At 46.6% G+C, this 14,688-nt stretch overlaps 1 protein-coding gene across 2 annotated transcripts in view; it reads right to left on the reverse strand.

The window, feature by feature from the left end:
- Fam81a (family with sequence similarity 81 member A) overlaps window positions 1-14,688 on the reverse strand; it is a 58,547-nt gene that overhangs the window by 12,675 nt on the left and 31,184 nt on the right. For both annotated transcript variants that reach the window (XM_032909529.1, XM_032909528.1), the window contains exons 4-5: window positions 11,310-11,428; window positions 3,735-3,864 (exon numbers count right to left, since the gene is read on the reverse strand). In XM_032909529.1, the coding sequence (XP_032765420.1) occupies window positions 3,735-3,864; window positions 11,310-11,428 (249 nt within the window). The remainder of the gene's footprint in view (window positions 1-3,734; window positions 3,865-11,309; window positions 11,429-14,688) is intronic.

The raw sequence follows: 14,688 nt of genomic DNA on the forward strand, positions 1-14,688 counted from the left end.
GAATTATAAGGGTCTCACATCATGTCTTCTTGGGCCATATCAAAACATTTCATGCACTCAATGCTGGTCAGTAATGGTAAGAATCACTTTACTAAGTCCATTTGGGAGTTTCCTTCCTCTTTCCGTGTGTGTGAGTGTGTGTGTGTGTGTGTGTGTGTGTGTGTCTATGTGTGTGTGTGTGTCTGCATTTATGTTTGTGCCTCTGTATATGAGTATATGTGTATTTGTGTGTGAGTGTGTGTGTGAATGTGCCTCTGTGTGAGTGTCTGTGTCTCTCTATGTGCGAGTGTGTCTCTGTGTTTGAATGTCTGTGTGTGTATTTGTGTGAGTGTTTGTGCCTTTGTGTGTGAGCATGTCTGTTTGTCTTTCTGTGTGAGTATCTGTGTGTGTCTGTGTGTGTGTATGTGTGTGTGTGTGTGTGTCTGTGTCTGTGTATGTGTCTCTGTGTGTGAGTATCTGTACTCCTCTGTGTGTATGCAGGTACATGTGTACAAGGGTACATATGAAGGCCAGTGGTTGACAGTCACTGTCTTCCTCACTGTCCACTTTGTTTTTTGAGACAGGGTCCTCTCGTTGAACACGGAACTCACCTATTGGCTAGAATAACTGGTTTCTCTACCACCCAGGACAGGGTGTATCACAATGTCCAACATTAAAAAGAATTTAGATTATTTTATTTTATGTGCATGAGTGTTTGCCTGAATGTCTGTATGTGCATCATGTGTGTATCTTGTACCTGCAGAGGTCAGAAGAGGGCATCAGATTTCCTAGGACTGGAGATATGGTTGTGAGCTACTGAGTGAGTACTGGGAACTGAACTCAGGTCCTCTGAAAAAACAAGTGCTGTTAACTGCCGAGCCATCTCTCCAGCCCCCACAGTGTCTAGCTTTAATTGGGTGCTGCGGATCCAAACCCAAGCCCTTCTGCTGGTGCCCATGGGTGCTTTAACTCATACACCATCTACATAGCCTCTGTCTTTGCTTTCTTTCATTTACACCCAGCAAAAATTAAGACAAGGGACACTGTCAAAATATCCATCAGGAAGTGAGCCTAAACTTCAGAGCTCTCTAATGAGCAACCCAGCTCCTGCCCAGGGCTGTCCTCTGCCAGCTGTCACGGCGCACTGCCATCATTACCCTGGATTCCACCAGCACCGTGGCTGCCAATCCTGGGGTTGGGGGGCAGAGTTTCTATGGCTTACAGACAAACCAAGGTTCCAGATGTTTCTCCTCATCAAGCAAAGTGCTACAGAAGACCCTCTGTGGGCTACGTCCTTCCAGTTCTCCACTCCTGGCCTTTGCTTTTATTTGAATGTTGTTTTCACTAAAGTTTAATGTTAAACTAGTCCTGTACAAAATGATCACATTTTCTGAAAAGTTAAATGTTGTTCAACGTTCCTGAGTTAAGATTCATGATATTTGTAAGATGTGGATCAATATCATCAGTCTGCTCCTCCCCCTCCTCCTCCTCCCCTCCTCCCCCTCCTCCTCCTCCCCCTCTTCCCTCTCCTCCCCCTCCTCCTCTTCCCAATCATCATCATGTCTCTCTTGTTAGATCTCTGTATTGTCCTCACCTTAGCTACCAGGAAACATTTATTTTCCTTTTGTAATGATCTCATTCTCACTCCCACAGACCCTGCTCCATTACTAGGGACTATAGTGACAATGTTGGAGTTTTGGTTTATGTTTTAGTTTTAACCCCAGGTGTGGGATACAGGGCTGCTTCATGTTTTCCACTGCAGCTGACTATGATTTGCCCCATGCTCTAGCAGGGGTGCGATTTTGCCAGCTACAGATAGTTTCCATGGTTGTGTGACATTAGGAATTCTGGGGACTTTTCAAACGTATGTACATGCTATCAGGGCCCTGAGGGGTGGGCTGGGCTGGTGCTTGTTTGTTGTGATTTGTTAAGTGGTCATACACAGAGAAGAAACGAGATGTCCTGACAGTGAGATCAAGTTCATCCCAAGGATCTCCACGCCTCTAATCAGAAGGAAGTAGTCTAACGATAAGTCACCCCTTTCCGACCCCTGACTTTGCTCAGGGATCTCTTTCCTTTCCCCTCTATCCATTTTTCCCTCGTATCTAGTGTTATGGTGTTGAAAACACAGAAGAAGGGTAGAGAAGAACCCACAAATCAGCAAAAGACACAGGGCAAGCACTCCGGCGCTAAGCTATGTCCTTAGCCTTGTCTGTAACTTTCAACATTTATTTACTTCCTTTATGCGCATGAGTATAGATGTGTAAATGTCACAGGTCACGTGTGGGGATCAGAGGACAACTTGTGGGAGCCAGTTCTACCTTTCCATTGTGTGGGTTCCAGAGACTGAACTCAGGTGATCAGACTTGGCCTCTACTCAACTGAGCCACCTGTCTTTACTTTTTATTTTAAGATGTGCAAATTGCTCAGGTTGGCCCAGCTCACTCTTTAGCCAGTGCAAGACTTGAGTGTGGGATGCTCCTGCCTCAGCCTCCAGACTGTCTGGGATTGTAGACCTATGCTATGAAGCCAGGCCCTCCTCAATTTAAAAGAAAAGCAACATGAAGGCCCGCTTTTCCTTTTTAAAGTTTTACAATACCCTTGTTTTTACAAGTAGCTTTGGATCCCTGCTGAGGAGGGTTGAGGTTAATGGGCTTTTTGTTTGTTTGTTTGTTTTTTGTTTTTTATCCTGAAAATTACCCAGATGCTCCTGTTTTTCTAGAACAGTCTCTAGATAGGTAGAATAGTAAATTAGGCAGATACTGTGGGAAAGACTGAGGAGGCTAGACCTGTTGTGACAAGGGGAGCTTGTAAGTAACAAAATCCAAACTATAAAAATCGATGAAGAAGGGGCCAGAGATTATGACTCTGCAGTTAAGAACACATACACCTCAGAGTTCAAACCCCACCCACTCCATGCCCCTCCATCACCCCCCATACCCCCAACCCTGCTTCCCACCCACATGTCAGGTTGCTTTCAACCCTTGTAATCCAGCTCCGATGGAAATCCAAGTCTTCCGGCCTCTGAGAGCACCTATACTTACGTATGTGTGTGTACACACACACACACACACACACACACACACACATGTAAAGGTAATAAAGATCATAAAAAGAAACCATTCCAGGGGTTGGGGATTTGGCTCAGTGGTAGAGCGCTTGCCTAGCAAAAGCGCAAAGGCCCCTAGGTTGGTCCCCAGCTCGAAAAAAAAAAAAAAAGAAAAAAAAAAAAGAAAGAAAGAAAAGAAACCATTCCAAACTAAAATGCTGAGTTTCACTTTGTGAAGTAAACTATAAATTTCAAGGTAAAATACCCTAGGGTTCATTTGACGGCTGACTCTGTAGCCGCATCAGGCCCCACATTCAGACCACTCGATGACTCGGTACATGCAGGGAGTCCCGGTCAGTAAAGAACATACACGCTGGGATAAGCAGCGACAATGGGTCACTCCCCTGAGCAGGAGGTGGTCTGGGAGGTGTAATGTAGAAGTTCTGGATAGAGTATAGCACTTGTTTTATGAATAAGGGGGAAGGATCTTTCAATTGGCACTGAACCAGACACTCCTTGTGATCTGGCTTCATGAAGGGCCGAGCGGAGGGAAGGAAGACAGAAAGCTGAGGATTTGCATAAACCCCCGCACTGGGGACCCACACTGGGGGCCCCAACTGGCTACACTGCAAAACCCAAGCAGCGCCTTGCTATTCTGAGCTGAGAACAAACTCTGACTTCCAAGAGGCGCCTGACCCGGCCATACCTGTCCTTCTGCGTCCTTGATTTTTGTCTCCAGGATCAGCTTGGCTGCCTGCTGTTCCTTGTTCAAGTGCTGGAGGCCCTCGTAGGTCGTCTTATGCTCTGCGGAGAGTCTGGCTATGCTGGCGTCACACCTTTCCAGGGAAAGGACAGACACTCGTTAAAGTTTAAAAGCATTCGAAAGAGCTGCCTCCCATACATAAAATGCACCGGGAAATGCAAGGGCTCCTCAGAAACTGCACTCCTGGGCTGCAGAGGAGGCCCGACAGTCAAACATGTAGAACTGTGTCTGATGTTCAGAATGCCTGTAAAAAAGCCAGCTGCGGGGCTGGAGAGACGGCTCTGGAGTTAGGAGCATTTACTGCTCCTGCAGAAGACTAGAATCCGGTCTCCAGAATCCATGTCAGGTGGCTCACCACAGCCCATATATAACTCAGCGGCAGGGATCCAATACTTCCGGCCTTAGCAGGCACCTATACTCACATGCACACCTACACATAATTGACACACACACACACATATATATATATATATATATATATATATATATATATATATATATATATATCTGGTAAGAAAATAAGCACTTGGGAGCACTGAGGAGGCAGAGACAGACATCTCCCAGATCACTGGATGCCAGTCTAGCCTAATTGGTAAGTTCAAGGCCAGCAAGTGAGCCTGTTTTGTTTTAAAATGGCTGGTGAGATGGCTCAGAGGACAGAGGTACAGGCACCCAGGCCCAACAACCTGAGTTCAATCCCTGGATCCCACAAGGTGGTGGCGGGAGAGAACCAACCCTCAATAGCTGTTCTCTGACTTCCACACTGGCAGGGCACCATGGCTCGTGCAGGCTTGTGTACCTGAAAATGCATGTTTTACACACACATGAGTTTGTTTGGTGGGGAAAGTACTTACTGTGCAAAATTGAGGATCTAAGTTCAGTCTTCAGAACCCACATAGTGGAAGAGAGAACTGATTCCACAGTGTCATAACCATGTGCACACACACACACACACACACACACACACACACACACACACAGAGTTGTTTTTTATTTTTTGTTTTGTTTTTTTTTTTTAAGTGGATGTTTTTTAAGCTGGAGAGATGGTTCAGTGGTTAAGACTGCTCTTCCAGAGGTCCTGAGTTCAATTCCCAGCAACCACATGGTGGCTCACAACCATCTGTAATGGGATCTGATGCCCTCTTCTGATGGGTCAGCGACAGTACAGTGAACTCATATACATTAAATAAGTAAATAAAAACCTTTTTAAAAGTGGATGGCTCCAGAGAGTAACACCCGAGCCTAACCTCTGGTGCACACACAATAAAAGAGAGCAAGAGATAGAAAAGGAAGGGAAGTGGGTAGAGGGAGTGGGTAGGGGAGAGGCATGGGGTGGAGGCGGGGAGTAGGCTGAGGAAGGGGAAAAGAAAAGGAGAAAGAAGAAACTTAACTGTCCCTACCCCCAAATGTTTTTCAAGTATGGTGCCAAGACAATTCAGTGAGGGATAAACTAGATATTTGACTGATGGTATTGGGAAAGAACTAAGCATGCAAAAGAATGAACTCGGAAGCCTACCTCACACCATGTATAAAAAGCTACTTCCAGGCTGGATATGAATCAGTGACCAAGAACACTCACAGAGAGATGGAGTTTGGTTCATAACACTCATATCCGGCTGTGCACCTATAACACCAACTCCAGGGGGCCTGACACCCTTCTCTGGTCTCTATGGTCATTACATAGGCATGGTACATACACACACACACACACACACACACACACACACACACACATGTGGTACACATACATGTATGCAAGGAAAACAGTTGTACATGGAAAATAAAAATAAATATTTTTAAAAACGTAAATATTCAAGCCCTCATAAACAAATATCCCCAGCTGTATTTATAGTTTATAATTGTATTTTATATATTCTCCATAATTATTTATAATTGTATTTTATACATTCTCTATAATTATAATATTATAACTTATAGTAGATAAAAATAGAAACAGCATATCTGCTCACAACGTGGTGTCTCTTGGCCACAGAAAGCCACAATGTGCGGACAGGCCACATGCAGATCAACCCTGAAAAGACGACACTGAGGGTAAGAAGCTCCTCTTAAAGCTGGTCCGGGATGATTCCATTTACAGGAAACATCAAGAGAGGCAAATTCATAGAGAAAGAAAGAATTTTTGTGGTTGCCATATACAGGGGTTGAGGGAAGATGGGATTTCTTTCTGAACTGTTCGAATATCCTGTGATAAACTGTGCATAGTAAACACACTAAAATGCATGGAATTGTATACTTCAAAGTTCTGTTTTTAAATAGCCTCCCCCCTTCCCTCTGTGTGTGTGTATGTGTGTGTGTATGTGTGTGTATGTGTGTGTATGTATGTATGTGTGTGTGTATATGTGTGTGTATGTGTGTATATGTGTGTGTATGTGTGTGTATATGTGTGTGTGTGTGCGCACGCGTGCGCACGCCTGCTGCAAAGTTCAGAAGAGGCTGTCAGGTCCCTAGAGCTGGAGTAACAGGCAGGCATGAACCATGAGAGTAGACACCGATCCTGGGAAGCAAACTTGGATCCTTTGGAAGAGCAACAAACACTCTTTAGTGCTAAGCTACCTCTCCAGACCCCTCCTCCACTGCTTGCTTATGTGTGAATTACATATCACAAAATCTCTTCATAATGAGCAGGAGAGAGAGAGTGGAAGAGAGGGAGGGAGGGAGGGGGAGGGGTAGTACTCTCCGGTCCGCCGCGGTGCCCTCTGTGAAGGTTCCAATATTATCATTCTCTAATTACCATTTCCCAGGTGTTGGGAGCTTACGCCTTAACATTTGGATATTTTCCCTCTAACCCTCTGCCTCCAGGCACACCCACACCCTATCGGAGAAGAAAGAGGAAGGGGCCACTGAATTTTGGAAAAACGCAGACCACATGCAAAGCATGGGAGCAAACATTCCAGTAGGAACTTGGAAGCTAACGTGAGCTTTGCTTCTAGAAGAAATGAAAAAAAATCTCTGGCCAGGTCCTGTGTGAGGTGCACTGTGCTTAGTGGGAAGAATGTCCCTCCATGAAGAACCTGCCTGACCTAGGTCTGCAGGCGAGGAGCGAGGGCCCACGCGCTGCTAACTGTGGTACTAATAGATCCATCCAAACCACACATCCAAATGGGAGTCAGTGGTGTCACTTTAAAGGCTATACTTCTTCACGACGATTATGCAATCAGTGCACGAAAGTCGAACTCTTGCCAAGGAGAGCTTTATCTCAGCCGAATGCATTTCAACAAAGTCTCATTAGCTTTCCAAGAGAATGACAGATATAGCCACAAAACAGACCCAAATTATCCAGCGCTTAAAACAAACACTTAAGGAGGTTTTAGAATCTGGGTGTTTGTTAACAGGGGAGGAGCAAGCTGGAGAAGCTGACGGGCCATGCTGAAGCAGAATGGAAGATTCCAGAAGGCATTTCAAGAGAATTCTGCTGGGTCTAGATACGAAGTCATAAAGATGATATCAGTTTTCACTGCCGGGCTGAGGTGCCGGTAGCAGCCATTGAGGCTTCCTCCCTCCCTGCCTGTTGAACACGTGTCACACCCACAGTGGTGTGACAGGCAATTTGGGTTATCATCTTGACTGGATCTAGCCACTCGGCACACCTGTGAGGGATTTTTCTGATCGGGCAAGTAGAAGCGAGAAGACCCACACTAAACATGGGCAGCGCCTTCCTGTGGCAGCCCAGATAAAAGGGGATCTGAGAGGAACCTGCGCTGTGTGACTCCTCGCCTTTGAGCCTCACTGACAGGGTCATCTACCCTCGTGCTGATACTGCTACTCTCCCCATTGATATCAGACTCAGGTTTCTTCAGGCTTCCAAATTGGACTAAAGACTCTGGGCTCTCTGGAAATCCTCCAGGCCCTCAGCACCAGGGTTGGGCTGCTTGAGGACTCAGAATGAGCAGTTCCCCAGTCCTCAGCCTCTTCAGCATGGAGATAAGCAATATCTAACTGGCAGACTATGCTGCACAGACCAATATACTCATTACACACATAGACACGCACGCGCCACTGCTGATTCTGTTTTTCTAGAACAGTGATTCTCAGCCTATGTGTCAGGACCCCTTTGGGGTCAAATGACTCCTTTACAGGGGTCATCAAAGATGATCAGAAAACGCAGATATTTATATTACAATCCATAACAGTAGCAAAACTACAGTCATGAAGTAGCAATGAAAATACTTTTATGATTGGGGGTCAGCACAACATGAGGAACTGAATTAAAGGGCCACAGCTTTAGGAAGGTTGAGAACCACTGCTCTAGAGAAAGACTCCTAACAAATATAGTGGCCATGAAAATCATCAGCTGTCTCCCAAGCCCCTGCTCTACCTTGGGCCTCAAGTCCTTCCAAGCCCCCATTGTTTTCCGAGCTTAGGGTCTTTCAAACGTCAAACAAGGACTCAAGGTTTTGCAGTCCTGCCCCATTGACCTTTCTAGATCGGTCATTCATCCAAAAGAGCATTTGTGAGTATCTGCTGTGTCCAACAGCTCCAGGCACCTGACCACAGAAGTAAATGAAACAGAACCCCACGCTAAGACAACACAGAAGACCACAGAGTGACTGGATGGAGCTTAAGTCAGGGGAGGGGGCACTCTGCAGAGCGGGGCCAGGAACTACACACAGAGAAGACATTTGCACTACCCTTTGAATGTGGACAGAGTTAGAAGAGGGAGCTCAGCATGCGCCAAGGCCCTGTGGTAAAAGAACGTGCTTCTGTGCAGATTAACAAGGACGGGGTAAGACCAAAGGGTCAAGACGACAGTAGGGAGAGGTGAGGAGATCAGTGATGTCCACCGCACAGGGTCAGACTACGGAGACGGGAGGGGGCTCGTTCTGCTGAGAACAGCGAATGACAGACAGCCCAGGCATGGTGGAGCACACCTGCAACCCCAGCACTCAGGAGACTGAGACGGAACGAGATGGTGCAAGGCCTGCTAGAGCTACGGGACTCCATTTCAATTCCAAACAAATAATAAGAGAAAGAAGGGGCGGGAGAGGCGGCCCAGAGGTTACGAGTGCTCCCCTCTCGCAGAGAGCTGGGTTCAGTCCCCGGCACTCAGGGCAGCTTCTAACCTCCTGTAACTCCAGTTCCAGAAGATCTGATGTCTTCTCTCGTCCACAGACTCCTGCTTACCCATGGTGCACACTCCAGCACACATGTGCACACTAAATAAATAAAAACAAAGCAAGACAAAAAAAGAACAACGCACCAGCAAGAACCAGAGAGGAGTGGTCACCCCAGCCAGTTCAATCCCTAGAGCCCTCCTCCAGCTGTCAAGTGTTCTTTACCCTTCCGCTGCCAACACGCATGCCCAGCATCAAGGCACGAGGTGTATGTAGTGTGATGCATGTTTAGTGAAGCTGTTATGTCTGGCTTTAAGGGAGATGGAGAGTAAGCCTTATGTCTGGCTTTGAGTGCAATGTTTCAGCAAAGCCTTTGCTATATTTGGGTCAATCAGTGGAAGCTGAGAAATTGTTTTGAGACTGTTTGAACCTCGAAGAAATGCTGTCTCCCTAGAGAATCTGCAGCATTTGGTGCTCTGGGAGAACTTGCAGCTGCACTGACCTCGGTCCTAGACACTCCTCACTAACCAGAAGTTCTCACTTTTGATTATGGCCATGGTCAAAAGGGACTGAGATTTGGGTAGGTTGTCTGCTCTCACGGACGGCAAGGGCAAGATAACTTTGTTAGCTGAAACCTTCCCTAGCCCCAATTAACCTTGCATAATTTTTGAATAAAGTAGCTGGAGTGAGCTAGCTGGGTGTCCGTCTTTCCCAAGAAGGCTGAACCCCTCTGGGGAGTGAAGTCTTAGCATCTTGGTGAGACTCTTTCTCTACTGCAGCACCTACTGACATCAATCAATAACTAGGTGTGGTCTCCTCGCAAATACACCAGAACATGGCTCCCTCTGCTGCCTTAATGGCGCCCGGTCTCTGTTGGTCTCTGTTCTTAAATCTCATCCCGTGCTCACCTGAGTGCATTGTCACCCCAAGCTGGCTGAACGTGTGTCTTGGCTCCAAATCCCATTATTAGCTGCAGAGTTGTACTAAGTACTTGATAGCAGCAGAGGGTAGAAGAGATCCAGACAGTCTGGACTACTTCATTCCAGCCAGCTAAAGTAATCCAGAAGGAAGGTCTCTTGCAGCAGCTCTTAAAACACCAGTGTGCCCAGAACCCAGGGATCTCGTTAGAAACAGATTCTAGTTCAGTAGCTGTGGGATGTGGGAATGGTGGACATTGCTCACAACGTCCTGGGCAAGAGCCAGAAAGAAGGTTCAACCTGTAAAAAGCACTTGCCAAGCCTGATAACTTGAGTTTCCTGAGACAGGTGGGGCAGAAGGGGAGAATTGACTTCTGCAATTATCCTCTGATCTACACACACACACACACACACACACACACACACACACACACACACACACACACACACGTGCACATAAATGCATACATGTAACTGTAAACAAAAATATACCTGGAAAAATATCCCAGGTAATCCCGGGGCTCTGGGTTCATGGAACATACCCAAACAATACCCACACTGATAGGAAAACATATATTAAAATTTCCAGCCTATGAGAAGTCAATAATTTCAGGAAATAAAGCAAAACTTAATTATAACAAAGACGAACATTTTTACAAACAGTAAAAAACCCCCTGTGTTCTGTGATTCAATGATCATACTATTACGTGACCAAATAGCTTCTACCAGCAGAGGGCGCTCTCTGATCATTTCCTCCCAAGAACACCTGGCCAGTTTCAAAAACCAAAGATATCATGGCAGGTTGACACCCAGGGTTGAAGTCTGCCACTAGCTTCTATGGTCAAATGGAAAGGGAGTAGTAAAAGAATTTACTGGGGCTTCTTCACTAAATTGGAGTTCATAAAAAATTTGGGTATTTATGATGATGGTGGTAGTGGTGTGTGTGTGTGTGTGTGTGTGTGTGTGTGTGTGTGTGTGTGTGTGTGTGTGAAGATGACAATGTTGTGGAGTTGGTGCCCTCCTTCCACCTCAGGTCATCAAACTTCCACAGTGAGCACTTTACCCCCAGCATCTCAAAGCCAAATGAAAACTGCTCTCGAAGGAGTAAAGTCTCAAACATTTGAACATCTGCTGTGCTGGGTAATCTGGCCAGCTTGACTGAATCCAGAATCACCTGGTGAGACCTCTGGGCTTGGCAGTGCGGGCATTCCCAGGGACTCGAAACTGAAGCAGGAAAGCCTACCCTGAATGTGGGCAGAGCCACCTCGGGGGCTGGCATCCTGGTGTCCCAGACTGAATAAAAAGGAGAAAGAAACCAAGCTTAGCATAGTTAAGCATAGTTAGATGGTAAGGCAGTTACCATCTGCCTCTGCTTCTTGACTGTGAACCCATGACAACAGTCCCCTCACTCCTGACGACACATCTGCCCTACCTGATGGACTGTGGCCTCCAACCGTGAGCCAAAATAGCCTTTCCCTCCTCAAGACGCTTCCATGGGACACTTTGAGGGCAGTCACTGGTACACCTACCTTGCAACTCTTCCTCGCAGATCTCCCAAGCCAGAGAGCTGGCGCATCTCCAGCGTCTTTAAGGCAGAATTAGTTCCATAGCTGATGTTGTCCCTGGCACGGATCTGCTCCTGGAGAACCTGGGCAACACAAAGGACACGTGGGGTCACTGGCAAATTCACAAGTGTCCATTTCATAATTCGAGAAAGTACATGAGTGCTCCATTCATTTTTTCCATAAGAAGTTTTTGTTTGTTTCTTTGTTTGTTTGTTTGTTTGTTTAAAACTAAAGGTTTTAAACTATTAGCCCTGGCTAGTCCAGAACTTGCTGTGTAGATCAGGCTAGCCTTGCACTCCTGGATATATACCTGCATTAGGAGCTCTTTTTAGCAGTGCACTGATGAACCCAGAAGCAGAGACCCAGGACACCCAGAAAGAGGTACCACTCCCAACTGAGAGTCCCCTAACCCACCAATAAAACTCTGTTCTTTTTTGCTGTCTTTCCTTAATATGAAAGTGATTTTGTTTCAGGACAATATCTGCTATGCCCTAAGCTGAGTGTAGACTTTTTTGTTTGTCTTTTGAGACAGTAGCTCACAGTGTAATCATGGCTGACCTCCAATTTCCCCTCCTCCTGCCTGAGCCACCTCAAGCATTGAGGATCTCAGGGATAATCCACCATGCCCAGCTCCTGGTATTTATTTTACACAGCTTTAATTTCAGTTTGAGCTTCTCTTTGATTTAAGGATGTCTGAATATCTAGGATGTCAGAATTAATTAGAGTTGATTTAAGGATGTCTGAATATCTAAGGATGTCGGAATTTATTACAGTTGGCCGGCACAGTGACACAAATATGTAATCCCAACACTCAGGAGGATTTTGAATCTGAAGCTAGCCAAGGTTACATCACAAGACATCTCAAAAAATAAAAACAGAATTTAAATTGTGTTTCTTTATTTCAAGCTGTTAAGATTTTGGGGCTTTTTATATTTTTTTATTAAATTTTATTTAGTTAGGAGCAGGACGTGAGAGAACAACTTTCAGAAGTCGATTCTCTCGATCTGGGGAAACAGATGGAAGTTCTTAGGTTTGGCTGCAGATGCCCGTTTCTGCTGGTCCGTCTCACTGGCTCTGCCTTTGTTAATTAACCCTCACTGTACGGCTTAGGACAAAGTCAGGAAGACACTTCCTGTTTTTAACATGCTAAGTTTTGCTTCGCCGCACCAAGGTTTTGAATTTTTACTTATGTGGATTTGTGTGTGAGCCTATGCCGTGTGTGTGTGTGTGTGTGTGTGTGTGTGTGTGTGTGTGTGTGTGTGTGTGAGAGAGAGAGAGAGAGAGAGAGAGAGAGAGAGAGAGCTGGAGTTACAGGTAATTGGGATCACTCTGAAGTGGGTGCTAGGAACCGAATCAAGTTGGACCACGGAACCATCTTTCCAGCATCGACAACCCTACTCTGCCTTTAAAAACGCATTTCAACCTGGAGCTTGGTGAACTTTTCTAACTCTTTTCTTCAATTCACAGGTAACTCCCCTATTGCCTCTTCTCCCCACCCCCCACCCCCCACCCCGCTCCTGCTGGAGCCCCTGCCATTCCTGCGCTGGTCTGACTTGCCCTTCCTGACAGCCCTACTCTGATTTTGATGCTCATCTCTCTGGGGTTTCTTGCACTTTTTCCTGGGCCCCACAAAACTCTAAAGTCAAGGCAGCAGCTTTACATTGTGCTCACGGGTCCTAAATATGTAAATTGCTCTTTTATTCCCGGCCCACTGGTTCCCTCTGCTGGGAGGCGTGGCTTTACCTCCTCCTATGGCTGCTGGGTCCTCTGACTCGAATGAGCTTTTCTTTGTCGGCTCAGTGGGTGTTTCTGACAAGGGTGGAAGTGTCAGTAGGCCGGTGAGGGAGCTGTGCCAGTCGTAGCCAAAGACTAAGAGGAAGAGTGGGCCTCCACAGCGGCCTCCACAATGTCTCCTTCAGTCACAGAGGGAGGCAGTGAGTCTGGCTCCTCCTCCTCAGATTCCTAAGGCCTCACTCTGTCTTTCCTGGCTGGAGGCGATGCTGGCACCGCCAGACCCTCACGTCTGTGCAATCCAGGTGCGCGAGGACTGGGGCTAGTGAGGAGGCAGGCACCGAGTGACGAGTGACCAGTGTCCCTTACCTCCAGTACGGATATAGGGACCTGTTTCCCTGTTTTTGTTCAGCATGGTGACACTTACATCTTATCACCACTGAAAATGGAGTCTGCAATTGCCAGACCTATTATTTCCTGTGGCTCCCAATTTTTCAATGAATGAACCTGCTCTCCGAAGAAGAATGCAGACTAGCTAAATCACCTATGAATGGCAAAAATGTTACTCATCTGAGCACATTCCTGCAAGGAGACCTCAAATCTGACTAATTCGTCTCTGGCACTCTCCCACTGATGAGAGGCGCTGGCAGCGCGCGCGCTCTCTCCCCCTCTCCCTCTCTCCTTCCCCCCTCTTTCTCTCTTTCTCTCTCTAGGCTCACACAACAGGAAACTACACCTAATTAATAGCAGCAGCAAATAGGAAGAAACACTCGTGCTGAAACATTCAGGCTTCTTCCAATGTTGTTGATAACCACAAGGGCACAAGGCCATGGTGCTCAAATGCCTTCGGGAAACACACGTGTCACCCAGAAGACCCGTTCCATATGCAGAGTCTCAGGTCCAGTTCCCAGAAACCCAAAGCTAGAGAGCCTGAAGGAGACGCTGCCCCTCGTAGGGTACCATCCATTGCACTGGATGCCAGGAAAACCAGGCTTTGCTTTGGTTTTCAATCCCTGAGTGAAGGAACCGGAAAGGAATTCACGAAAGAGGTGCTTGAAATAATTACCACAGTCAACCTTTTCAAGTAGCCAGAGAAACAGGAGCGGCACTGGGCGGGGTGGGGATGCGGTTCAGTTGCCAGTGGGCTTGTGGAGTACCGCGTAGCCTTGTGTTCTGTCTGAGCGGAGTAAGCCTGATGCGGCAGACATATCTGTAATCCCGGCATCTGGCGGCGGAGGAAGGAAGATCAAAAGTTCTGGGTCTTTTTTGGCTACAAAGTAGTTTGAAAGATCCAGAACCATTCTGAGGTAGAGTGCCAGCAGGGGATGTGGCTGAGGGCGTGTGGCTTCGGGGGAGCTGTGGGATGGGGATGCTAGACATATATGAAGGCACAGGCTGAATGGGTGCTTTCTGTCCTGTTGTGCTGTAGGCCTAACATAGCTACATAAATAAATACAGTCTATGTTTTATTGTTTGTTTTGCTATACTAGAGACTGAACACAGAGCCTTATATATAGTACTTATGTATACACCCAGCCCAAGGTCTACTAAAAAAATTGTATTTATTTTTATGGCTCAGTTGGTCAAGTGCTTCCCATGCAAAGAAAATATT

This window comes from Rattus rattus, chromosome 8, assembly GCF_011064425.1.
Source record: "Rattus rattus isolate New Zealand chromosome 8, Rrattus_CSIRO_v1, whole genome shotgun sequence".
In the NCBI taxonomy this organism is placed as follows: Eukaryota; Metazoa; Chordata; class Mammalia; order Rodentia; family Muridae; genus Rattus; species Rattus rattus.